The sequence below is a fragment of the Trachurus trachurus genome (assembly GCF_905171665.1).
Source record: "Trachurus trachurus genome assembly, chromosome: 16".
Lineage (NCBI taxonomy): Eukaryota > Metazoa > Chordata > Actinopteri > Carangiformes > Carangidae > Trachurus > Trachurus trachurus.
This window is the reverse complement of record NC_139902.1, coordinates 9,032,492-9,058,792: the sequence shown is the minus strand read 5'-3', so window position 1 is coordinate 9,058,792 and position 26,301 is coordinate 9,032,492. Positions and strand designations below refer to the sequence as shown.

The 26,301-nt window shown below is 42.9% G+C and overlaps 2 protein-coding genes across 3 annotated transcripts in view; both read right to left on the bottom strand.

The window, feature by feature from the left end:
- LOC310999419 (mannosyl-oligosaccharide 1,2-alpha-mannosidase IA) overlaps window positions 1–12,028 on the bottom strand; it is a 194,792-nt gene extending 182,764 nt beyond the window's left edge. The window contains exon 1 of one of the 2 annotated variants that reach the window (XM_083989837.1): window positions 10,318–12,028. In XM_083989837.1, the coding sequence (XP_083845963.1) occupies window positions 10,318–10,863 (546 nt within the window). In that variant the 5' untranslated portion in view covers window positions 10,864–12,028. The remainder of the gene's footprint in view (window positions 1–10,317) is intronic. The other variant, XM_083989838.1, reaches the window with a different exon arrangement.
- An 8,728-nt stretch (window positions 12,029–20,756) lies between these two features.
- The window catches only part of slc9a1a (solute carrier family 9 member A1a), a 28,542-nt gene continuing 22,997 nt past the window's right edge, over window positions 20,757–26,301 (bottom strand). The window contains exon 12 of the mRNA XM_083990254.1: window positions 20,757–25,784. Coding sequence (XP_083846380.1) covers window positions 25,507–25,784 — 278 coding nt within the window. The 3' untranslated portion in view covers window positions 20,757–25,506. The remainder of the gene's footprint in view (window positions 25,785–26,301) is intronic.

The window sequence follows — 26,301 nt, the reverse complement described above, 5'->3', positions numbered from 1 at the left end:
GCCTGACTTTATTGCACTATTGTCTGTGCTCCAACCTAAATTATCTCTCTGCAAAAGTAGATTTCCTCACCAAAAGTTAAGAACGTTTGATTTAATGTATTTATTCAAACATAATATTCTGTGTCTTTCTTATTGTGCAGCACACTGTAACACAAGTTTTGAGAAGTATAACACTGCCGAGCCTCAGAGAATACACCAGCACACCCTCAGAACTTAGACTAATGTTTTCATCAATGACGCAAGTGGTAGATTAAAACTGATATTGCAAATGCTCCTGAAAATGTTGCACATTTGCGGGTGCTTGCTAGTTAGAGCACGTCTGATATGGGAACAGTTGCCCCAAAGCAGTTTGATTCCTGACCGAGACAATCTTTACTGCATGTATTCCCCCAAGTCTGTCTCCCTGCTTTCTCTCTTCACTGTCCTGTCAAATGAAGGCATAAAGTGCCCATGAAAAATTACTTTAGAAAAAGAAATATAATGCGCATTGATCTCATGAGACTGAGGTCCGTGGGTTCAAATGAAAAATAGGAAAAAAAACTGTAAAAACCCCTTTTAGTTCTGGTTTACAAATAACACAAGTGGGTGTTCACATACGGCTTGAAAGACTGTCTGCTCAAAGCTAGCTGGAGTTTCATGAGAGTTTACTTGATGTGTTAGTAAACTCAAAAACTTAAGTGAAAAACAGATCTGAAAACACAGTGTTTCTTCTTTGGAAACTGGTTCTCACCCTCGTCATCAATTTAGCAGCTGTATGATTCAGAGGTTCAACCCAATGCCCTGCATCCACATTTGATCAGCTGAAACAACACATCAACAGGGGAGGGGGTTAAAAAAAACCACAGTGACTTCTGAAACTGGACCGGGAGATCCACCCATTTCCTGTTACAACGTACTTTATCACCATCATCTCATTATGAGAAAATGAAAAGCCAATGCTTTCATTGTCAAGATAAGAGAGAACCATCATTAAAAAGCCCTGATGTGTCACAGATGGGTGACGACATTTAAGCGAAGTAGACAGCACATTAAATGAATATATTGTTAGTTTACAAAGAGATATTATTCATAAGGTTTACAGAGATTATATCCTTTCAAAGAGGGTATAGTCATTCACTGTGAATGATAATAAGTCTTGGTTTTCAATCTTGTGAAACATCAGAACTTTTTAACCAAAAAAAACACAAGTAGCTTGTTCATTCACTTTGGTAAATATGGTAAATGGTAAATGGTCTGTATTTATGTAGTGCTTTACTATGCCTGAACGATACCCAAAGCGCTTTACAGTACATCGCATTCACCCATTCACACACACATGGCGGTAGCTGCCATGCAAGGCGCTAACCACTTTGACAACAGCTTTCCTAAAAATGGGGATTTGTTTCACTGAGGGTTCATTTTGGACCACTTTGCTTTCTCTCTGGTCAAGTTAAATATTCAAAAGGGTTTGAAGGCGTTATTTATTCTCCAAAGTCATCACAAGCATCCATCTCTTCCACATCCAGCTCTGTCGAGTCTCTCCCCCGTCTAATATTCATACTAAAGAAATATGCTGGGGAGCCTGTCACCGACACTTCTCATCCAATTAATGATCAGCAAACTGGTTGTTCTCACGCGCATGCACACACGCAGTCATTATTAGACAATCAAATCGGTTTATTTGTTTTTCTCTGCCTTTCAAAAGACTGTGGATGGATGAAAATTGCAATTATCTAGTTAGCCCATCATCCGACCTTGACGGAAAAAAGAGAAATCTATATGGCTCCCTAATGAGCACTGAGCACCATTGCTGCCATTTGATTAGGGACTTAATTGTGATAATAATGAACAAATACACCCAGCTCTGGCTAAAATGGTTTTGTAAGCATTTAGCTAATTAATGGCTATTTGCCCACTGATGCCGATGAAAGAGAAAATCACTAGGGAGACACACTTTCCTCTCAACCCGCGGAAAACTAGACAGCGCTGTGCTGACCATGAAAACGCTCTGGTAAGCTTTCCATATGAAGCCATTGTTCTGGCTGTCGGGGAAGACCCAATCCTGGCCACCAAAGGCCGCTACATAAAAGATGATGTTGTCTTCCGGGGGAACCGTTTAAATTGTAGGTCAAAGGCTTGACAGCATTATTCAGCCATCTTGAAAGTAGGCTGAAACCATGTCACAACATGATAACAACAATGCAGACGGGCCAATCTGCAATGACAGCAGCTGGGCAGCTCACACTGGCTCTCTGGTGATGCAGAGGAGAGAATAATTGTCAAAGCAGTGGCAATAAACATGCCTGAGGCGACACATCGCCAAGAAGCAGAAAAAGAAGACAAAGACTAGAAGGAGTCAGTATCTGTGCTATTTTTTTTTTTTTTTTTTTTTTTTAAATATGACAAGGAGTGAAAAAAGGCGAGCAAGTAGTAAGAAGAGACAGAAGACATAAGGGGACAAGCCAGGTCCCCCGGCCCACTCTAATGTCTTGCCAGTGCCCAATGAACACAGCCACGCATGTTGTTTCTGACCAATTAGGCAGGCATAAAGGCAAGGGGCTGGAACTCAGCTGGGGGCTCAGGGAGTCTGCTGGTTACATCTAGGCCACTCTCTCTACTTCTTTCCTATTTGTTGAATCTGCCCAGGCAGCAAGGCCAAACAGAGAAGGTGGGGGGTAGAAGAGGTAGGGACAATTTCATTTGGCACCTTCCAAAGGATGTCAAGCAGAGCCTGCAGCAAACAAGACCGTCCCTGGACCTTTCATCTTCTCCATTTTCATCTGTGACAAACACACACGTTTGTGCGCACGCACACCCACACATAAATGCACGCACGCACACTCAATTATACAGAGGATGAATCTGGCAAAAACCTGACTGGGCCGAAAGTATCTGTCCTGTGGGGTGTAACTGTTGGATGCTGCAGGTCCATGTGCATCCACGGGCTGCTCATCTCCCCCTCTCTTGTTTTTATAGAGCTACTGTAATAATGTCAGCGAGAGCACTGAAAGAGTGTAGATAATGGTGTGAAAGCATGCCTATTAGCCCCTTGTTTATTTGTGCCTGATGGCGGTGACCACACCAGAGGAGAGAGCAGAAAAAGCTGTGGTGAAGCCAGAGAGCCAGACTATGCAGGACTTGAGGTGAATCTGGCCTTATCAAAGTCATCGCCCCCAAAAAAGGGAACAACAGGAAACCTGAGAGCATCCACTCAGGAGTGAGTGTGTGTATGTGTGTGTTTTCCAGTAATCACAGGCCTTCAGAAGCCAGGATTAAGAGGTATACACACAGTGACCCCATTATGTCAGCAGCACCGTTAACTCCGGATAAATGGGGTTCCGTGGAACTTATTGCAACATCGCAGCAGTGGAAAGAGCGACTGACAGTGTGAGAAGGATTTCTGAGAGTCCGGGTGATGAAATCTGAGACAAGTGGAAATCTACATTTGAAAAAAAAAAACACACCACCGCTGCCAAAAGAGTTGCCCACTCTTTGGGCTCCTCTGTTTCGACGATCAAAATGTCAAAATGTGGACAAACTGCGGTCCGGGGACGTGACCCGCTGCTTTTACTGGCAGCTGACGCAAAACGCCCACAGGCTACAGTAAACAGAGACAGAGGGGGGGGAACAAATACGGCAAACCAATAGACTGGCGAGGCTGGATTTAAGACTGTGCAAACATGGAGGAGCGTGAGCAAACAGGAGGGAGTTTCTGGGGAAAACTTTTATTTTTACTGTGCGACAAAGGAAAAACATCTGAAAACTGTTGTTGAGCGAGCCACGTCATCAGGAAAAGAAAAACCTTTGAGCTGCATGTGACTTTAAAAGTGCTGAGGAACATTTAACGATGTTCTCATGCACCACCCCTCCCTCCACACACACAGCATGTATACACAAACCTTGAGCAGTGCGACCTTCCTGGCCTCTCAAGAGAACAGGGCTCTCTAGGCATTTTATTTGTTCAAGATGGGACATAATCCTCCACTTCTTACCCTGACCCACAACAACACAGAGGAGCATACACCAAAATATCTTGAAGCTATCTACATGGGCTTGTGTATGAATGCACTTGCACATGAGGTATGTTCTCACACACACACACACACACACACACACACACACACACACGGTAACACACCTCTTGAAAAGCGTGCCTCAACAGAGAGACTTAGCCTGAAGCTAATGGCCCTACCACAAAGGGAATGTGGGGAGAAAACTGCCATGAATGCAAAAAGGATGTTAGCTAACATCTCCCCTTTTTTACCTCACATCCTTCCATTTCCTCTCTCCGTTTCACCCGATCACTCACTTCCTGCAGTGATTGCCTGGGGGAAAAGACCTGATATGGTATAGCTTAATCAGCTTTTATCGCCTACTGTGGAAAAAGCTTCTCTGCTGGGCTGTGATGTTTGTTTTTTTCTACCTGACATTTCTCTGACTGTTTTCTGCAAAAAAAAAAGATTTCCCATAATGCAGCTGCTTTGACCTTTGGGGTCATCTGTAAGGGCCTCCAGCCCCGAGGGTCCTACAATGTTTAAGATTGTGTCCATGCAACCCAGAGGCGACGTATTGACTTATGGACAGAAAGAGCGAGTAAAGCAGTGAATCAATACTGTAGTTCCCAGCAAGCAAACTTTTCACTGGTCAACACCACATCAGCAGAGTGTCACTCAAGTGCTGCAGCAGGATGCGTACATGTAGGACTGCTGCGACCAGCATGCTGATGCATTCAGCTTCAGACAGGTAACATCATGACAAAGGTACCCCGAGGGGTTTTGACCACTAGTGGCACTACAGAACAAAGGCTTCATGAGAGGATCGCTCCGGCACACACACAAGAACGAGGGTGACGTGATGTACATTCCTGCCAGAGGTTTCACATTATTGCACTGATCCACATGTGGCGGTAACACACAACACAAGAATGTGCCAGCACAGGCAGGGCGGGGTTGAAAATTTGCTCCTCAAGGGCAGAGGCTTACAAGTCGTTTATCAGGCCCCCTGGGGAAAGAAATAAACAAACAATAAAACCACAGATCGCCTTTAAAGGTATTTTTCAAAAGAGAGGGAAACAAACTGATCAATTAAATACACTTAAGGTGTCAATCATGCTCAGGCGGATTATTCTCTATAGACATGCACTCACTCTAAACTACTCATCGCCATAAACAGCATTAATGGTTCAAATGTGTGTGTGTGTGGGCTCTGTGAGTCAAGGTCTGTTACATAATCTTGCACCTTTGTGCAGGTTTAGTGTGTTGTCATTCTGAAGTGTTTTGTTTTGATAATGCTTCAGTCACTAACGAGAACAGATATTTTGCTCTTTCAGCATCATAACATTTTGGGGTTTGGGTGTAACACGTAGCATGCACTCTGTATGTTTAAAGTAATCAATGCATAAAACATGTGCTCTGCAGCAGCAGAGCTTTATTCAGAGCTTCACTGAAGTCTGTGCCACATTTGTTTATCTCTCAGAGGGTTTCAAAACGGATCTGCAGACAATGACACCTGCTGCAGCAGTTATCAGTTTATCAGTGGAGTAATGACTGCTGCGTGGCTTTAAAAGCTGGCTGAATAAATATATCATGTTTGTGTGAGGACAGCTCGCTCAGTAAACTGAGTCCATCCATAATGCATTGAATTCAATTATGCACATTAATACCACTGTACCGCTTTTTAAAAGCGCTGGCATTTTTACATGCAACGACTTTTAGTTAGTTTTATCATGTCATACACCCTCTATGTTCAGGTTTTGCTTCCTCATAAACAGAAATCTTAACCAGTGGCTTCATTGCAATGGATTTTTCTACATGAAGAGAGAGAAAGCCCCACAATACTCATGGATGATATAAGAAGAGGAAGCAGTGAGGGATTTGATAGCAACAAAATACTCAACTTGGATAACGGAGAGTTAATATGAGGAAGAAAAAGTAGCAGGGAAAGAAAAACTGCAGTACTATAAGGCTGTCTTGGTAAAACCAGTAACCAGGTGGTATACACGTCCATGCTTTCCAATCTTTATTATTGGCTGGTCATAATGTTAACAGTCACTGTAACCACCGCCATACAAAACCTACTGTAGCCTCAAAGTCGATGCAAATTCAGCTCCTACAAATGTCTCACTGACAAGATCAGAGGGTCAGTTGCTTGGCGAGTGGAAGAGAAAGCCTGCGTCACTGCCCTACAGCAAAGGCAGGTTGCTAATATCTGCCTCAGCTATGATCCTCTTACACAATACATCAATATCAAGCAGGCCCGGCTAATGCCTCCCCAGCATAAACAAGACCAAGACGACTGTGGACTCACATTCCAAACACTGGCCACTGACATTTGCACAGCATCCACACAGGAGAGGAAAAGCACCCGCTAGGAGGGTGTAAGCCCCTTCCCTAAGACTTTGTTCATCTTCCGTTTTCTTTCTTCTCGCTCAGCAAGACGCTCGCCATTTTCCTGGCTACGACTGGAGGTTGTCTGGTGTACCTGGTTCGTAGCGGGAGGCAGCGGGGGGAATGAGGGGTGGAGAGAGGTCACGGTGCTCAGAGGCGGCCAGGAGGCGCCAGCTTAACGGCAGCATTTTATTCACACAGACACCCGGCTCACTGGTCATTACCGCTATAAGGGGATTTCGGGTTCAGCTACAAGCTCGCCTATTTGGGAGGCTTTGTGTTAGGTTTGTGTGTGTCCGTGTGTACCTGTGTTTGTTATTTTCCAAAGCTACTGGAAATATGAATACTCTCTACCCTCTGGTTTGACTATATGAGTGGCTCTTCTGTGGTTCTGAAAAACACACAAAGCATACATTCCTGGCTATGTGCGTCTCAAACAAACATTCAAAACCTGTCATTTGACTACATTTTCATAAAAGATCCAATGCTATGGTACAGTGGAGAGGCCTCCATCCTTTTAACTGAAAGGCAACGTCACCAAAACGCATTTCAGACACACTCTCAGTGAACTCGACCTCTGACCACCTTCTTAAATTGGCTTACATGAGTCAGAGGCACAAACCACACACACAATCTGATTTCCCAAGGTTCCAACTTTTCTGTAAATCCAAGATTTTACAGGCAAATAACTCAAAACTAAAACTGACCTTAAAAATATACTTTCGGCAGAAATCTGCCAACCATGAATTACATTTTGGCAAAATGTCCCTTCAGCTATTTAGTTGGCGAGAAGATGAAGTAAGCAGACAAAGTGTTAGTGCGTCTAGATCCAACTAAAAAACTGGTTCATCACACTTATCTCATGGCTCATGTCTCATCAGTGTTATGGACTTTTGTTACACTTTTCTTGACTTTATACCATGTGACTACTGATCAGTACAAACCTGTACTGAAACAGAACAGACATGTGTCTCATTTGCCTGTTGTAGGTCTAAACACACACAAACACACACAGTGACGCAGGTGGACTTGGACATAGATGGATAAACACAGTGACAACACTTCCAACTGCCACTGTCAAACTTCACATTCATGCCAAAGCATTTGATCAGCCAGATAAGCCAGACAGTGCACACATACACACACACACACACACAAAAGAAACAGGACAAAGAAGCCCTGAAGACTTTTATTGCTCTGCTGGAGGAGGCTCTGCCACGAGAGGCTGCAGTGTGTCTGTCCTCTCACTGCAGCACTCTCAGCTGTCAGCTCCATCTATTCCCAGTGCTACCTTCTCCCCATGCGAATGCATTAGAGACTGCATTATATAGTATATTCCAATTTCCTCAAGCAAAGGCCCTCATTTGACTACAGCGGCATATCTGTGTTAAACATTCAGCCGATGAAAGAGACGGCGAATCTCAGGTTTTACCCAAGCTGCCTTTTATTGCGCACTTCTCGTTTTGATGTATGAGACCAACAGAGGAGGGAGATGTGGAGGCTTCACTCTGCGAATGAGCCTCAGCTCTCCAATTGCCACAGAGCTCCCCACCACTCTCTGGTGTCCTCGTTGCTCTGCAGTGGCGTTGGGAGCGATGTGCTACTTCTGCGCTCTCAATCTAGTATTTCATTACTGTAATCCAAGTTCTAACCTTACAGCATGAAAAGGACATCAGCAACACGACATGCATGCAGAAACAGAAAAGGATGGCCGCCTGTTGCTCCGGTTGCACATTTTTGTGGTTGCGATCCCTGCTTCCTGCTCCAGCCTCTTATTCTGGAGCCAATGAGGCAGCAACATAGCATCGCAGGCGACTCAGTGAGCCATGACATGCCATCACACAATTACAAATAGGAGACCGTTTGAAAATTATCGTCTTCATCCTGCTGAGGACTTTTGGAAGGGGAATGAACTATCTACCAGCAGGGAGTTGCTGGAGCAGGTATACAGCCCTTTGGCAACTTTGACAGTATTTGCTGGCATGCTGGGAAACCTAGCCAGTGGTGGGCCGCCTTCAAACATTTGCCTTGTGTGATCAGGCAGTCATTGTCCCTTGTTTCACCCTCTCTTGGCAGTGGGTGCACACACACAGAGGAAGAAGGTGGGGAGTCTGCTTTCTAGTAGCTGGCAGTTGAGAAAAACGATGCCCATTCAGAGTTTGGGCATTGAGGCACATTGGGGGGGGGGGGGGGGTGGACCAGACCTTTTCTGTTGGCTTTGGGAGGGGATACCCTGTCTCTGCATTCCCTTACAATGACCAACAAAAAAAAAACACTTTCACAGAAGAGCTCTTCTGTCTGTACAACCATTGCACACGCTGAGGGAATGAACTAGAAATACAGCTCTGTACAGCATTTCGTGCAACACAGAAATATACATCAAAACATGCTGGTATTGTTAGCTTTGCTCTTTGGTTTTTACTTCTATAGCCCTGGACAAAGCACAGGCTCGCTATGTGTCAGCGTGTGCTGGCAGCATGAATGTGAGCCTCCAGGAAAAAAAAAAAAAAAAAAAGACAAACCATCTGGAACACTGCCAACAGGCTTGAGACAGTGGGAACTGTAGCAACAGCAGTGGCAAACCACACAAAACACACAATAGGATATGAACACAAAAAGAGTTAGCACGCAACGCATGTAAGCAGGGACTGGCTGCTCTTCAGCGCCATGATAAAGACCTTCACTCAAGGAAACAATTATTATTCTGCAAGGATAATTAGGCAAAAGAGGGCGTGGTGGAAAATAACTTTTCCTCAGATGACTATGACCCCAAGGCAAGAACTTTGCCGAGCTCAGCTGAACAGACCGGACGAGCAAAGTCGCATTGACATTCACTTGAAAGAGCATCCGAAGGAGAGAAACCATGAGTCAGTCGGAGCTCGGTGCATGAGGGCACATAACCTTCTCCGTCCACTGATGCCTCAGTTATCATGTAGCGCTTCACCTCTAGGTATGAGAGGCATGTGAGCAGCGTGAGAGGGTGACAGCCGGCTGGAAGTGAGAGTGACAACGGGACTTATCCGTGTCACATGCCAAGGATGAAACCCTTCTGCACACGCCGGCCAATGGCTTCCTCGCTTCACCCCTCCCTCCCCCTTTTCCTCCCTCCTCCTCCTAACCAGCCTCACTTGCCTCGAGTGGGTACAGATGTGTGATCCACAGACGCTCCCACTCTGGAGCCCTTATTGGACCCACAGGGCTCAACAAAGTCTGGCAGACAGCTTGAAGAGCTGCTGGCCAAAGTGTCACTGCACACAGTCACATCATGTGCGGGCGATTGTGTGTGTGTGTGTGTGTGGGGGTGCTATCACTAAATGCAGCACGTTTTATCATTCATATCAAAACACTGTCAAGTGCAGTTTATTCTTTTAATCTGCAGCCACGTGTATTTAAACTTATTCTGATATTTCTTTTGCAAAATAGTCGACTTCATGTCATCTCAGCAGAAAAAGCACTGGGTAAATTTAGACAACTGATATGACGGAACTGATGCAATTTATTTAGTCTGTTTGGGCAGCTTGACAAACAACTATCCCACTGCTCCTACAGAGAGATTGTCTTTACTGTCTGACAATTCAGGCATGAACAAACTCAACCACAGAAATATAATAACTTCTTTCAAGTGTGTGTTTTTTCTGTGAAACTGAACCCTACTTCGTGTGAACTGAAACACACAGAAACTTGAGAAGAACCACTATTTATATCCTAATTTGTGGGGTGGAGTAGATGATTTCTTTACAGCTGTCATCTTTCACTGTCCTGAATTAACCTCCAAAACATACTTCCTGTTTATTCCCGTCTTAACCCTCAAGCTTTACTTCCTTTTAGCACAACAGGTCTTGAGTTATTCCCACATAACTAATGAGACCGCTACATGTCAGCCGCCCACACACCCTGCAGACACGTTTAACAGCCGTGAGACCCCCAGCCAGGGTCACTGTCACATCCTTACCTCTTTGACTTTCTCCCGGCGCTCGTTGGTCTGGGGGTCGCTGGGCTTGCCGCCGTCTCTGCCCAGCGGGGGTTTGAGCAGACATCCTTTGAACTTCAGGTAACTGAAAGTATCCGAGCTGGCACCGTGGTCAGGGGAGGTCGCGGACTCCGTTTTGGACCTGGACAGAGTCAGTTCCTCCTGTGCTTTGCCCCCGGCCAGCCGCTCCTCCGTCGCCTCGTGAGAGACGGACGGCTTGCGGCTCAGACTCTTCAGCTTGGTGCTGGTCTCCCCCTTGGCCGAGGTCATGCCCCGCAGGTGCTCCTGCTCCTTGGGTCTTTTCAGGTGCTCCCGGGCATCGTTCTCGGACCCGGAGCCGACAGTGACGGGCTGGGTCTCTGTCTTGGACAGAAAAATGCGTTTTAGTCGAACCGAGTCCGGCAAAAAGAAAAGGGCCCCAAAACACAGCGTTACCAAACCCGAGAGAAAGAGCAGAAACACGAATTTCTGGGACAGGCGCAGACCCATGCCCGATGCCGACACACCGGGCAACTTTCGGAAAACCATTGAAACTTTTCTTGAGACGCAGCCTTACAGTAGATATCTCTGACACTACACGGTGTTTGACAGTCAGCCTCCACTCTCTACTGAGCAGCCTCTCTGTTGCCTTGAGGCATGTGTAAAAAACTAGATATATGCGGGATTTTAAACACACCCCCGCGACACTTGCAGAGTAGCGTAAACAGCCTGCCAGAGCTGTCTTTATCTCGCTATCGATTGGATCTGCATAAGCAAAGGTTAGGCCTGCCTACATCTACAATTTACCAATCATCTGGAAACGCAAACTCCAGAGCTTTTGGGGGGATTATCTACACAGCACAATCACTGACATCAATAGACGGCAGGATCTGGGTTTAAAATGTTAATCATAAAGAGCGCAGGGCTTCGGGGCTGATAGATAAATGGCACTGGCGTTTACTGAAGCACTGAGCTATATTCAAGAATAACAGGATTACTGTAGCATACGCCGGTCTGACAAATAAATGCACTTTTAGTGGAGATAATCAAACGTCTCGCAGTCTGTCAGGCATGTGAACAAAGTTGTGTCTCGATGCATTATTCCACGCCGAGCAAATCCGTCAATAACACACTGCCCTACGGTGCAAAACCTCAAGCGTGCAGCAGAGCATCTTTTTCCTGGTCTCCGTTAAAAACCGGCCCACGTTGCTGCATAACAATCTCCGGAAATCACGTTAAAAATCGCAAGCCGTTGTATTTGCATCTATCCCGTACAGCTGGTGGACGGAAACGCGTGTATATTCATGTCGCCTGTCTGTCAGTCGCGCTCCTCCGCCAGCCTCCGTTTCTCCCTTTTCCACTGGCGTCAACACGCCGGGCGAAACAAATCGGTGGATGACATTAAGAAAAAAAAAAGAAGAAGGCGGATTTTGTCCCGTGCGAAGTTATCCTAGCCCCCAATCCAAATCCGTGGAATAAACAAATCCACCATCCAGTCCGCCGGGTCTCCAACAAAAGACGAGACACACACACACGTCGCCGCGTCGTCGCTCCGCCGTCCGCCCGCCTGCCGCCGAGCCTCGCTCTCTCTCGCCTGTAGTGCGCACTTGTGTCGCTGTGCCGTGGACGTCCGCTTGCGTAAAAAGGCGAGAGGAGAGGGGCTGGAAATGTAACATATAGTGCAGGCAGGGCGAGGAAGAAGAGGAGGAGGAAGAAGAAGAGGAGGGGGGGAGTAATGGAGAGAGAAAGAGAGCGAGAACGAGAGAGGAAACGGTCCACGTCTCGACAGTCCAGTGGGCTGGTCGGATCTCTTGATGGATATTCACAGCGGCTTATCAAAACACGGTTAAGCCGGTTGAGCCGCTTGGACAAAGGCAGAGAGGTCTGAACGGCCCCGTACACGCTAGGAAACCATCCACACCCCCGAGGAAAAGGAGTTTGTTTAATCCTCGAAAAGCCTTTGCAGAGGGGTGGGGGGCGTATCTGCTACAGATGTCTGCACAGTCTCAAAGACTTAAATAGCGATACAGTCAGATACACATGTCAGAAAACAGATTATTAGCCACTGTACAAGAGGACCATTGTTTGTTATTGGTTTTCATGACCTCTTTTCTCATTGTGAGGAGCAGTTGGGACAAATTCACCTGATGACAAGTGACACTTACCCACGAAGTGTGTTTATTTCTGGTTGAATCGCCATGTTTCCACTTCGCCCTGGTCTGATGATGAGCCAGGTGTTTGGCATCAACCCTAATGAGCTAGCTAACACACAAACAAAAAGTTTGAAGAGCTCAATAAGTCATTTAAGGACACACACCTATGGTTTGAAGACATGTTTTTCAAACCCCAACAGATCCATCTAACTCAAGCAGAAACTAAAACACCAACCAGCTTGATGAGCATTAAAGACGACATTTTGACAAGCAGGCTAACCGCAGAGAACTTCTAACGTTAATATCGTCGTAGACTGCTCTGCTAACCGTTGATTAGCCGCTAATTCTGTTGCCGGAAGTGACGTTCCCGCCTTAATGGCTAGCATCATCAAAATGTTTATTTAGAACAGTTAAAAAAAATGTTTTAACACATCCCTATTCGTGATTTTGAGGAATTAAATCTAAATAATTCGTATGCAAGTTTCCATTTATAATATTTTTATGTTCATAATTTTTTCTGTGTATTTTACTGGGGGGTGGGGCTGCCATCTTTGCTTGGATGCAAAACGTCACCTCACTGGAAAGGAATGGACAATCATTTTCCATTGTGCTCCATAGAGGCTATGTTTCATTCCATCTGGGTAAGTAATGTGGAAATGTCTTAAAAGTGGTATGTGTTGTGAAAACTCCTATTGGGGCAAAGTTTGACTTGGGCTCTTTCAAAAGGAAAACTAGAAATTAACTTTCACTTAACCTTCAGTGCCAAAGTTTCAGCTGTAAAAATGATGATTTATGAGTGCCATGAACCAGCTGGATGCCCACAAAGGACATCAGAGGGCCCATGGATTGCACTGTGTATGGGCATGTGTTATAAAACTCCATCCATTTTCCTGACGATGGCAAAGTAAAGACAAATTCTTATTTCTCAGTGTCTAACAAATGCCTCTGGCCATGTTGTTTAGGCCTAACCCAGACGCTGAGTTTGGCTGTAAAATAAATATCTTAGATGTGCATGACAGCATTACTTTGAGAATAGATTCAGATTCAATAAGTTATGACATACAAATTTGGTACTGTGAAACTAAAAATAAAAGGCCAACTGACTACAAATTCTACAAAAAAATCAAAAGTCAAGGTGCACTTACCAGCTTTTTTTTTTCAACCATATCGAAAGGATAGTGTATGCACCGTTGTCATGGAGACAGGGCTGTTGCTGGTCAGGTTTGTCTCCATGGCAAACTCCATCTACTGATGAAAATGGTGTGATACAATTGAAAACTATTGTTGTCATAGCCTAGTACTACCATTTCCAAGGTCAAGGGTTAGGCATAACTTAAAGTTAGGATTTTTTGCTTGAATTCAAGGTATTTTATCCATGTTTTGGCTGAAGTTCGCTGGTAAACAGGGAGTTTAGAAAAGTGTGTGTAGCCTACATATAACGTTTACATAAGCAAGATAGAACCCAGAGAGTAAACACAATGTTTTCTCAAGATTAAATAAGACAGATGGGGCCGTGAGTTGGCCATTACCGAAGAGCCTGCACAGCACTATTTAGCTAATGCACCTGAAAGCAGAAATGAGAAAACAAAGGTGATTGGTTTCAATATTGGACTTTAATTGCTAATCTACCCGATCTATCCCCAACATCGTTCCTCACCGAGGCCTCTGGTCCCCGGAGATCAGGTGGGTGATTCTCACCCTGTTGTCCATAGGCGGCCTCAGGACACAACTTTCCTGACAATTTGCTTGTGTCTGATGAGCCTGAAGCCCAAATCCTTCTCCTCTGTCTCCTTCTCAGTTGTTGGAGCAATCATTTCAATATAAAAGCGGATACTCCTCTTCCTTCCAGGCAAAAAAAGGGGACTAGAATTTCAACATTTCCTGTGAAAATCCCTGCCTGTACAAGAAAAAAAGCACGTATTAACATCTGACATATGAAACTCCTCAGGCTTTTTTTTTTTTGTGTGGTCATTGTCAGTTGCATATGGCTGCGGGTGAGCTAATTTTAAGGTAATTTGTACTGCATTTGACCCCACATTTTCACTGCTAAGCCATCTCCCACTGCAGCCCTAATTGCATCAGACTGGTTGTCTGTAATTTAAAGAACAGAGGGGGGAGAAAGAAGACAGAACTGTTGAATTAGCCTTTTTATTTTGTGATCTGAGAGCATTTCCTCTGAGAGTAGGTAAATCTATGAAGCATTTTGTGGGCTTTATCACTGACAAAAGGACAGTTTGTAGTCAGAAAAGGGGGGCTTTGTGATGGCTCAGCGTCTCTGTATAATGAGGCTTGAACCTTGAGCTTTTTTTTTTATCACTGTGTGCTACACTCAGTGGGCGCTTTATTTGGCATACCTGTACCATCTAATGCAACCCAGTGCTGCTGTCATAAAGTTACGAAGCATGTAATGTTGAGTTTTGACACTGTTATGGAGGTGTTAAATAAATTATATGCTTTAACACTGCGGTCATAGTTAGTGGTGTAGTTCTGCCACCACAACAAATGGGAAATTCTTCAGTAAAATGTGGTAGGCTATAGCACAACACCACCTTTAGCTTTGATCCAAACAATAAATGCAGGATTGGATTTTCATATTTTCAACTTTGTTGACTGCTTTGAAAATTACAGACTTTGTGAAATGTGGGATTTCTGCAGAGCTGTTGCACTGGATTGCATCAGGTTGTACAGGTGCACCCAACGCAGTGGCCACTGAGTGCGCATGTTGCACAGCCCCTGAAAAATGAATGTGGCATTTTTAGATATATTCTATTATGGAAAATGCATAATCCCAACAAAAAAAGCAACGTCGGCCTTTTTAAAACAACGTAATAGACACATCAAGTCAGTGTTTCTCAAAAGGCCGAGTCATACATGAGTCCGGTCGTCGAGCTTGCATGCAACTGCGCCAGCGAGAGACAGCCTAGTTTATCACCAGGATAGATGGGGAAGGCAATGCAGTCCCACCAGTACCAACAGGCAAGGGTGAAATCAAAGCGCAGACATTTTTCCACTGAAAATAAATGTGTTGTACAAGTAAATAGCTCCTACAAAAGGCCATTTCGTGTATAATTTGATTTTGTTCTTTTAAAAAACTGAAACTAACTGCTGTTGTCCAGATGCAGTGTATGATTTCATCGCAGAACTTGTGACTGTTCACTCCTCATAGAACACCACACACACACACACACACACTCAGAGCATTCCTGTGCAGACTGGTATTCTGTCCGTTCATGTACAAATATAAATAATAAGCATGGAAAGGGACATGCGGCGCTGGCTGCATGTGAAGTTGTTTGCAAAGATGCATCCCTCCTTTGTTATCAGACTTTATCAGTCGGGGAGCAGTTCCATATACAGAATACATTAGGGAATAGGAGCAATGATTTTGTGCCCTCTTTTCTGCTCTTAATTGACATTGATAATGATCAGAGGCGAGATGGACTGTAAGAAAGTATTTTGGTGAGGAAGAGACAGTTTATTTACAGTCTGCACTGTAATCACTAACGATTAGGATTTGTCAGGCATAATTGCATAACGGCCACCAAGTTTCTTTAAAGCTAGGTGGGTGGGACATGTCTAAAACAGCAGACCGTCCTTAGAACATTTTCTGCTTAGGCTCACAGACTGTAATATGTCCTGTGATCCATAACTATTTCTATTCTTGTATTCAAAAATTCAATTCCGTCCCAACCCGCACTGATGTTTTATTCATCAAATGAGATGCCAATGAAAAAGTCCATCTCTGTGTTCTGCTCATTCCAATACATCAAACAGCCGGCAGAGATGTATTGGCCCATGCCAGTGTGTCCAGATTAATAATGTCACCGTGCCCGCTATTTGTTTCTTTAAGCACCACCGCAAAGCATTCCCTGACACTGGGAATCATGGCCCAGCGGGGCGCTTGATGTCGAGCTATAAATATCAAGGATAGCCTTTTGGGATGGGGTTCTGACCCTGGTGGATGATGTTAGAGATATACAAGTCCTGACAAAGCATTACTGTAGACAGGGAACTCAACGTGACCCTCCATGAATTCTGGGTCACTTGACAAGCAAGGCACCTGAATACTGATGACTGGCTTCATTTTAGTGGGTGATTTGTTGAAGCTATGTGCGTCCTGTGAGGGAAAGTGGTATCACCGCAGTGTCCCAAATCATCAAAAGTGTTATCAGCCAAAAGTAGCCTATAGAAGTTCCAATTTTGCAGTTTTTAAATAGCATCATACAGCATATAAATCATTTAAGTGGTTTAGGTGGACCTTTTTTGAACTACTTTGTATGCTGTATTTATAAGTTGATCATGGGTTTTCTATGCGAAATACGAATCAGCAAAGTACCTGCTAACTGTAGCGGCCAAATGAATGTAGTCCAGTTAAAATGTCTGAGAAATGTAATGGAGTAGAGGTATAAAATGGCATAAAATGTAAATCCCCCAAGTAAGGTACCTCAAAACTGCACTGCAAGTACAGCACTTAAGCAAATGCACTCTCACTGAGTCACCTTCTTCACTGACGTCTAACTATTGCTGCATGTGCACCTGTACTTCACTTTATCGCACGCGTATGTCTTTGGAAAAGTTCTGTGTCTGAACTGGCACGTTACATCCCTCATCCCTCTCCATAACATAAATAGAACTCAGCTCAGATCAGCCATCAGTGCAAATAGTACCAGCGGAACAATAAGCTCAGCATTATTGCCTTGGTGCAGTTATATTTGTCTGTTCCTTTTATAGACACAAGACAAACAGCAAACTGCTGTGTGTACGCAGGGCCTCAAGTGACCCGTCTCCACCAGATTCATAATCAAAATATTTTCAGAGCTGTCGCCGGATATCAGAACATTCACTTGTGAGGAACATCGATGTGGTTCAGGGTTATTATTGCCTAAACACAACAATTAGCCATACATTAGAGGCAGTATATGAGCCATGTAAATGAGAGTGAATGCAATAGCAAACACACCATTAAGCTGATGGAAAAGGTCCATAGAAAGGCTGACTCCCTCCCCAACACAGCAATTAAAGATGCCAGTATGCTTCCAGTGTACTAACTATTCCTACAGCGAAATTACAAGTGAAAAACTAGAAGCTTGTTCAGTAATGACTGAACTGGTTGTGGAGCTGAGAGTTTTATGGCCACACAGTGCCACCTGCTGGTCAGGGTGTATATTGCAAGCCCTGGGACGACACTGTGGCTGAGTTTGAATAACTTTCACCTTTCAGCTTGTTTCTTGTCATTAAAGCAGGCTTTATTACACAGTGCATTATCTACTCACTGTCAATCATAAAAGTTGGAAAAATAAACTTCAACCCCTTCTGTTTCTCCAAGTATTTGCAGGTGACAGAGGGTCAGGCTGCTCCGACATTCAAAACAGACAGCGTCATTAAGTGTAAAGGGCAGCTGCTCCAGACAATATAGAGTGATCAGGAGAAAATAAACAGAAGAGCCCTTATGCAAATACGACCAATTTAACAGGCTCCACCGCAATGGGAGCCCACAGTGATATAACTACAGCAAAATAAAACTGAACAAACACTTAGACCCATCCATTTGAGAAGCTTTCAGGCTTATTTCACACTCCACATGTAAATGTGCAGCACTGGGGAAGGCTATTAAATATCTGGCATGAGTTTACTGTGTGTTTATGCCACAATTGAGGATGGGGAAAAAAGGGGCCTGTAAATCGGAGTCACTTAGTATGAATGAACGAAGAGTATGAATTTGTCATATTAAATTCTGTTAGCAGAAGCTTCTCATTGATTCACTAGAGCAGCAGATACTTTGCAATATTTCTTACTGCTGAGAGCTGAAAATAGTTAGTCAGATAGGATAGGATAGGATAAGATAGGCATGAATTCATCTCACAGTAGTTTGGTGCTTTGTATACATACAGTATAGTCAAATGAAACCAACACCTATAGTGGATTATAATGGTATACAATGCAATAACCACAAGCTACAGCTTCAATACAAAATTACCATAGAGATGATTAAATCTTGTCTGATGCCTCAGAGAACTGAATCAGTAGATTCATGAACAGTCATTTTATTGCAGGGCTGTTGCATTGGGTTGCATTCAAATATTGTGCAGTACTGTGTACTACACAGGTGCTGTGTGTGTATTCCTTTATATATTTTTTTGAGGGGTCCAAGGAACAAGTTAGCTTAGCTTAGCATAAAGAATAATAATGGGGGGAATCAGCTAGCCTGACACTGTAAAGGTTTTAAAAACATCAAACAGACAGCAGGCCTGAAGCTCACTAATTAACACATTATATCTTGTTTGATTGAAGACGTGGTGTAAAAGTGCCAGATTGTGGTGGTATCAGACTGTTTCTTGGCTGGATGCAGTGACTTCTTGAGGCTAAGCTAAGCAGCTGCTGGCAACAACTTGGTATTTACTATACAGACAAGACAGTGTGACTGATCTTCTCATCATCTCATCTAAGCGTTGGCAAGAAAGCAAACACTTTTCTTTTTCTCCCTTATTAAATATTGCAACTTGACCTCAAAGCTAGAAACTGGAGAAATTGGTTTGTTACACAATCCATTCTGCAGCTTAAACACACTTAAAAAAAAAAAAAAAAGAGTGCTGCATTTGAAAGCCCATAGGCTACATCATGTTTCTGCTATATCCACTTAATACTCTGTGATCACTCTCTGTCAGACACACATCAACATCCAGACTGTTTCCCACCAGTGATAGACGGGTGAAACTCTTTTCTAACAAGCACGACTTAGACATTGTTTGCCTGTAAAGTTTGTGTTCTCTGGATTTAAGCTTGTTCAACTGTTGACTTTCTGTTAATGCCTCTGGATAAGTATGAGCTAAATGTCCACAAATACAAATATAAAGAGGATGTTCCAGCCAACAACAATTCTAGTAATTTGAGTCTCAAATTAGACTCTTCAGATGTAAAATTAACTTGGCCACCCAGAGGCTCTGCTAGAAAATGATAGAATGCAACAAGTGCCAACAATTAAAATAAGCGAATGTTATAAATAGAGCAGATCCCTTCCAAAAATATTAGCCAGTGAATGGCGGAGTCAGGCCAAGCTGGTTAAGAAACACATGAGCCAATGTGATTTCCCATTTCAAAAAACAGAGGCAGAGTAAATAAACAAAGCCAACAAGAGCGGCCACAGCTTTCTCTCTGGATATCTCACATCCTCCATGCGAACTGTGTGGCTGCCAAGCTGAGTAATGCTGTAACACGATAACAAGGCAGACAGTTCATACTGAGTTTATTGGGCTCCACAAAGAACTCAGCAAAAAAAAAGAAAGAGAAGTCATCCACATATTCAAATTTAAATCATCCCCTCTACATTTTCATTTTGGCACTCATTCAGTGGCGCGTATTTTCAGAAAGCTGAATGTTGGCAGAATTTATTATGAGTAGCCTACTGCAGCACTCCTCCTGCTGGAAGGAAAAGGCTACTACAAGTTAGAGAAATTGATCTCACTGTTAAACACTTGCAGATAATAAGATAGCAGCTGGTCTCTTGCAGTGCAAAGTAACTATTAACTCAATAACCAAACAAGAATTATAATTCTGTGGTACTTAACAGGAAAAAATGTCACTCCACTTAGGGTTGTATATAACTAGCTGCATATATATTTTAAAATTTAATGGGCACATAAAATAGAATGGATTGTTATACTATAAATTAGTAGAATATAAAATATCTAGCGCCATTGTGGCCAAATAAAATGTTACAGCTATGTAGAGGTTTAAGTATGTAAAATCAACGAATTAGCTCCACCTCAAGTGTCATAAACTCCTGCTCACACATGCTCTCATCAATGAGTAAGTCTGTGTACCTGTAATAATACTAATTCTTCAAACTGCTGATGATCCCCTACCCCTTTCAGTTTCACACTGGGAAACTTAAACTGGCTAGCACTGTTTACCCAGTTATACTAAGCTAAACTAGGCTAAACTAACTGGCTGCTGGTGGTAGCCTACTTTTATATTTACCATAGAAACATGAGAGTGATATCAACGTTCAATGTTGTGTTTTTGAAATCATGATATACGGACACAGCAGTGCTATAAAGTAAAACTTTAATTTGGTATATAGTTTCTGACAGTTTCATCTGGTTGTTAGTTTTCACTGGTCATTACAGGAATGGAATGCTGAAAGCTGAAGATTAATCAACAAGAAAGTGCACACTCATTATCTTTCAGACTGATTTGTACATCATAGTAAACTAATACATGTTTTCTTTTCATTATATATTATTTATATTTATACATAATCCCAATTTATGTATATCCCAGTCATGTGTATACAAAAAAAAAAAAAAAACGACTTTAATTATTGCGAAATTTAAATTTGCAAACAGCAAATAATCGACTGAGACATAAATACAACAAACTCATAAAGATAAACAAAACCAAATATGAGTAAAAGGGAAATATAATCCACTCTGTCGAGTCGTAGCACAGCCTTCACTGGGATTTAAAACCCCAGCTTTTCTGCTTCAGGACTAAAAACACAAAGCCCCTCCCCTTATAAGGCCCACCGTAAAGTACATTCCTTTTCCCTGTGATGTGTCACCTGAAACATGATGTGTACACTACATTAAAGCCACTTATTGCTGTCTCTAACATCAGTGTTTGGAGATAAAGGTTCTGCTTCTTTAAAGTGCTCGGTGTGGTGTGAAACCATGGAACTCAACAGAAGCCGGACTCAGGCAAATTGAACGATGAGGTACAGAAGGGAAGAAAACAGTCTTTGGGTGAAGGAGTAATGTCACCACAGGGTCATTATGTCCATGACGTGCGTGTGCGTCACTGTGATTACAGCCTTGTATTTATAGTTGTCTAACGTTCACCTGCAGTGTGGTTGAGCTGTGCACTGCCAGGCTGGTCCAATGTTACAATCTTAAATACATTACAATAGAACACACCAGTGTTTTGCATATTTTAGCCTGTGTAGTATAAACCATGACACTAGACTAAATAAGTGCTAAGCCTTTTTCAAAGCGCACTGTAGTGTTAAAAATCTTGTTTTTCAACCTTTGAGACAGCCATTAGTTTATATTCATCTAACTGTTGCATGGCACTGCAGGTAGGACCTGGCTGAACAAAAATGCACTGTAATTACAAGACAACAAAAAGATACCCGACATTACAGCTGACGTCCACGGTGATGGATGTGAAGCAAGTCTAAAGTCTTTACACTGTTATATTACATTGCAGGATGAATGAATGGAAACTAATGGCTGCCTGGGTCGCACGGAAAATCAACAACTATAATACAAATCAAACACATGCAAAAACACCAATGTGTCCTTACGTTAGAAAGTTATTTACCAGCTTGTGTGGCTGATTGTAATAGATGCCTTCACTTTATTTTCCCCACATTGTAACTTTAGTAGCACTGAATTCGAAGCATAAGGCTTGTGAGCTGATTATATTTAGAGCTGTAAATTCAGTTTGTTTCTACTATGCGGAGCCTCAGCCTCCATAGTATAAAGTCTGGGTGACAGATGCTCCTGCAGTGCCGTTACAGGTAAACATAAGATGGGAAAGAAAAACAGTGAAGTCTTGTAATGCACACAAATTCTGATAAAGTACTTATGATAAAAAAAAGGGGACTCATATTCCTGTAAAGCCCCCAAAAAGAAAAAACAAAAGCTCTTTGTACAATAAAGCCATTGAACGAGTAAAGCACATGAAGCATTTTCAAAGCGCAGAGAAACATGAAGAACAAAGCTGAGGTGAATGCTGGTGAGGCAACAGTGTTGACATTGTAATTCAGTCCGACACATTCAATGACAACAACTGCCACGACTTAAAACTATTCACCGCTGCAGAAGTTCACAAGTGAAGAAGACACAGGTGATTTAAATGTAAAGATTTTTTGTTTTGTTTGCTCTGCACACTGAGCAAAACAAAAGGCAAAATGACGTGCGGGACATTTTAATACATGAATAGAATAAAACAGGTTCTTCTATAGGCTATATGGCTTCAGATTAAGGTTTTCTGCACCAAACATTTCTCTCCAAGGAGTGTGAGAATGTTTGCCCCGAAAAAGATGCATTCGATATACAAAAAAGAAAAGTATGAAAATAGTGGCTCTTTCTTTTGAGAAACTAAAAGTCTTTGGAATAAAATGGAGTATGATCAGGGATGTGATGTCATTTTCTAAGGATTGTATTAATTCAAATTGGAATATTTTTTTTTTGGTTTCCCTTTATTTGATCGCATCCCTAAGTTATGATATCCATGTATCCACTGATATGCAAAATACTATGGCCTAGCAGAGCAACATATTCTCTCAGGGAACAACTTTGCTTTGTATTCACACATACACATACTCACTACTGGGACTATGTTTAGAAAGGCATTGTTCACTGTAACCTTCCTGAAACCTAGTCAAAAAAGTACGGAGGCCAAATTCGCACGTAGGACGATGATACAGAAGTCGTCCCAGCAGCGTTCATTCACAGATGGAGGGAAACAGGTTTTAGAGATACTGCAGCCTAATTTATACCCCTCTTTAGAACCTCATAAATGTGATGCTGCACATAAATGTCGCTATCCTTTACGCAACCATAAAATGAGGATGGGAAGATGGGGAGAAGGTACCGTCTGTCACATGTCTAGTCATTCCAGGGTTCTTAACAACCCTTGTGTCTTTGACCTTGTCCTTGTTGGCATTTTCAGCACAGCCCTCCACTCCCGACGCTCCATCGCACACGCAGACGTTTCCAAAGGGGAAATTCAATTTGGTTGAGACAGACGCTTTAAAGGTTTGACCCTCCCATCCCCTCAGCTGCAATTATCCCTTTAGAAATTGGGGAGCGAGTAAAGTGTCAAGGGGAAAGAAACAAACCAAACACACTCAGCTACAGTGCAGGTAGGCTCAGAGATTCATGTGCGTACACCCCGGGTCAATATATCCTATTACACCTCGCTATGGTAATCATAGCAGTGCATTTACAGATGCTTTATAAAAAAAAAAAAAAGAAGAAGCCGCCTGTCAGATTCTCCTGCTCCCTCCAGTCTGCTGTAATGTGAGTCTGCTGCATGTAAGAGGATCAGGAAGGATTCAGTGGTCACTAACACCTAGAAACAGTCAGAAAAGTGGAACAGTGACTCATTCTAGCTACGTCAGTGAGATGATGTTTCAAAGCCAATGTTTGCTCTTGGTCTCTGTGGAGAAAGTAAACTACACTTTTTTCCCCCTTTAGTATTTAGTGATAATATATGCGGTTGCAAGAAATACTTGTGGGTTTGAAATCTAATCATCACTGTGGCTGTGGCACTTTGCTGTTCTGACTGGAGAGCAAACAGAACGTGTTGCGTGTTTCTTTCACAATCGAGGACTTCGATGCAAATGAATGATTTATATTACAATTCACTGAGCAGCTGTGTAAAAAAGACATGCAATGTATTTTACACTGGCTATCATACACACTGTACAGCTACGTATAATACAGTACAGTACAGTGGAGAAGGACCTAAGATTATCAACAAACACTAGACTACATTTTCATGCTTGCAGATAACTTCAGTCTGATGATGTGCAAAAATTCACGTGAACTGTTTTTTCTTCTCTTACGGTTGTTATTGATCTTAATGCCCGCATTTGATTTTAGCTTTGACTTTAGCATTAGTTTTTCTTTGTGTTTTGCATGTTTATAAGATTAAAGACTTCATTTTAAAGGGTGTTCATAAATATAGGATATTATAGTTCATGTACATATTTCACACATCTATACTGCATAGAGTTACATTTCTCTGTTTGCCTACAGTCTGAACATTTCAAGGAGGTTAACCTTCACTTGTCATGTCCTGTAAGATGCTCAAAGGTAATGGAGGAACAAAATGCTTTTGCGAGGCCGATAAAAAACAGAGTTAAGAATGTCAAATGTAAAATGTGGAAATGATTTATAATCAGCGTGACTGCGGTGAGTGTTAGATAAGATAGAAATCTACTCTTTTGACTCCACTCCTCACTGAGTGTTTGAAACTGAGGTAACACACAAAACATGTTCACAGAAATGTGACATGACAACATGAGATCATAATTTGATGGGGAATCAAGCATGATGGCTGACATCAACACATCTGTGCTGCATCTCTGCCTGTCTCACGAGCCTCACACACGCTCAGCTTCGCTCCGCCACTGTAGGTCACGACCACTTTATACAATAGAGGACGTTTTTCAAATCCGCATTCACTGCCTCCAAAGCCATCGGACGAGGCTGCAGGTCTGAAAGCATGACTATAAAGAACTGTGGTTCTTTTACACAGTGGTTTGCACAGTGACTAAATACATCCAGCTTTTACTTACATCCCACGAATGCTGGAACAAAGTTGAATCACAAACAGATGTTAGTACCCCTGAAATTAAAATGCTTTAAAAAACAGACAGAAATTTAAAAAAAAAAATGCACCAAGTGAAAAGATCTGACATGAAATAAGGCAAAATTATCTTCAACTAGCTACACTAACTGTTTGATATCCAGCTATTTCAAGTGACAGTATGAAAGAACTCAAGTGCTCATGTGCAACAGTGAAAACTGGACTGAAGTAGTTTGCTCTGTTGATTACATTTAGGACTCAAGAGCCAGCATGTCTCAGGATGTAGTTTGAAAGAAAGAAAGTTATAAAATCATGAACAAAAATAAAATGACTAACTATGGAGAGAAAACAGTCAAACACAAAAAGTAAAAACAACATTGTCTGACACTAAAACAGTCCAGACCTTTGGTAATGCATAGTTCTTTCCTGAATGTCTCAGACCAGCGATCATAAACTCCACCATCTCCCAGAGAGCAGCGACCGCAGTTCCAATCCTGTCTGAAAAAATTAAGAGCAATGACAATAAGAAACAAATGGCTCTAGTTTTTCTCTCTTAGGCAACCTCCTTTTGCTTTTAGTTTCTGGTTTGTACAGCATGAGCAGTTTTGGCTTGTTTGGTTGAACCAAAGAGATCATTTAGAGCAGAGAAGAGAAGCATCTCTCTCCTCTGACCAGCGAGGGCGGCCATGCGGCCCGATCCCTCCACATCCCGTCCGCCTCGCTAAGGCAGGAAGGGTTCGTCCTCGTCCTCGTCTGCACTGGGACCGGGGTCACTGAGACACCTCGTCAGCTTCTGCGGATCTCTACTCCCATCAGCGTCACCTGACTTCTGATGTCCTTGTGGAGGTCTCATCATCAGGCCCTGCTCCTCCTCCCCCTGGTTGGCCCGTCTGAACTCGTCCATTACGTTGACGGAGTCGGGAGACTGGGGAGAGGCCAGGTCCACCTGGATGGTCGGCACGCTGTCGGACGCCGTCTTCATGCTGTAAGCTTGGGGGTCTGAGGTCGAGACGGGGACACGGTATGAGGAAATGAGGTTTAACAGGGCTTTGAAGAGGAATCTGATATCATTTAGTCATTCCATCAGCGTGCAGGAACATATAATGTCAAGGGAGAAGAAAATGTGAACAACAAATACCGAGGTCAACAAAGCTATCATTGTACCATCACTGCACAAACCAGACAACAGCAGGCTTTAAAACCATCTCACATATTTCTCAACACAACAACAACAACAACAAAAAAGCAAAGTAAGTCACGATCATTTATAATGCAAAACATGCTGGAATAATTCTCTCCTCACATGTAACATACATGCTGACCTAGAATCTGTTACCAGCGGGACTTTTTCTCTTTGCCTCAAATTTATCGTCTGAATGCAGGCTTGTCAATCATGTCATGACATTACCTCATTAGTAATGAATAATTAATGGAGGTTAACGAGCAGGATACTTGGAGCATGCATGTTAGGATTGCTGCTGGGTTATTATCACAACTCAAAATGAATTTTCGCTAC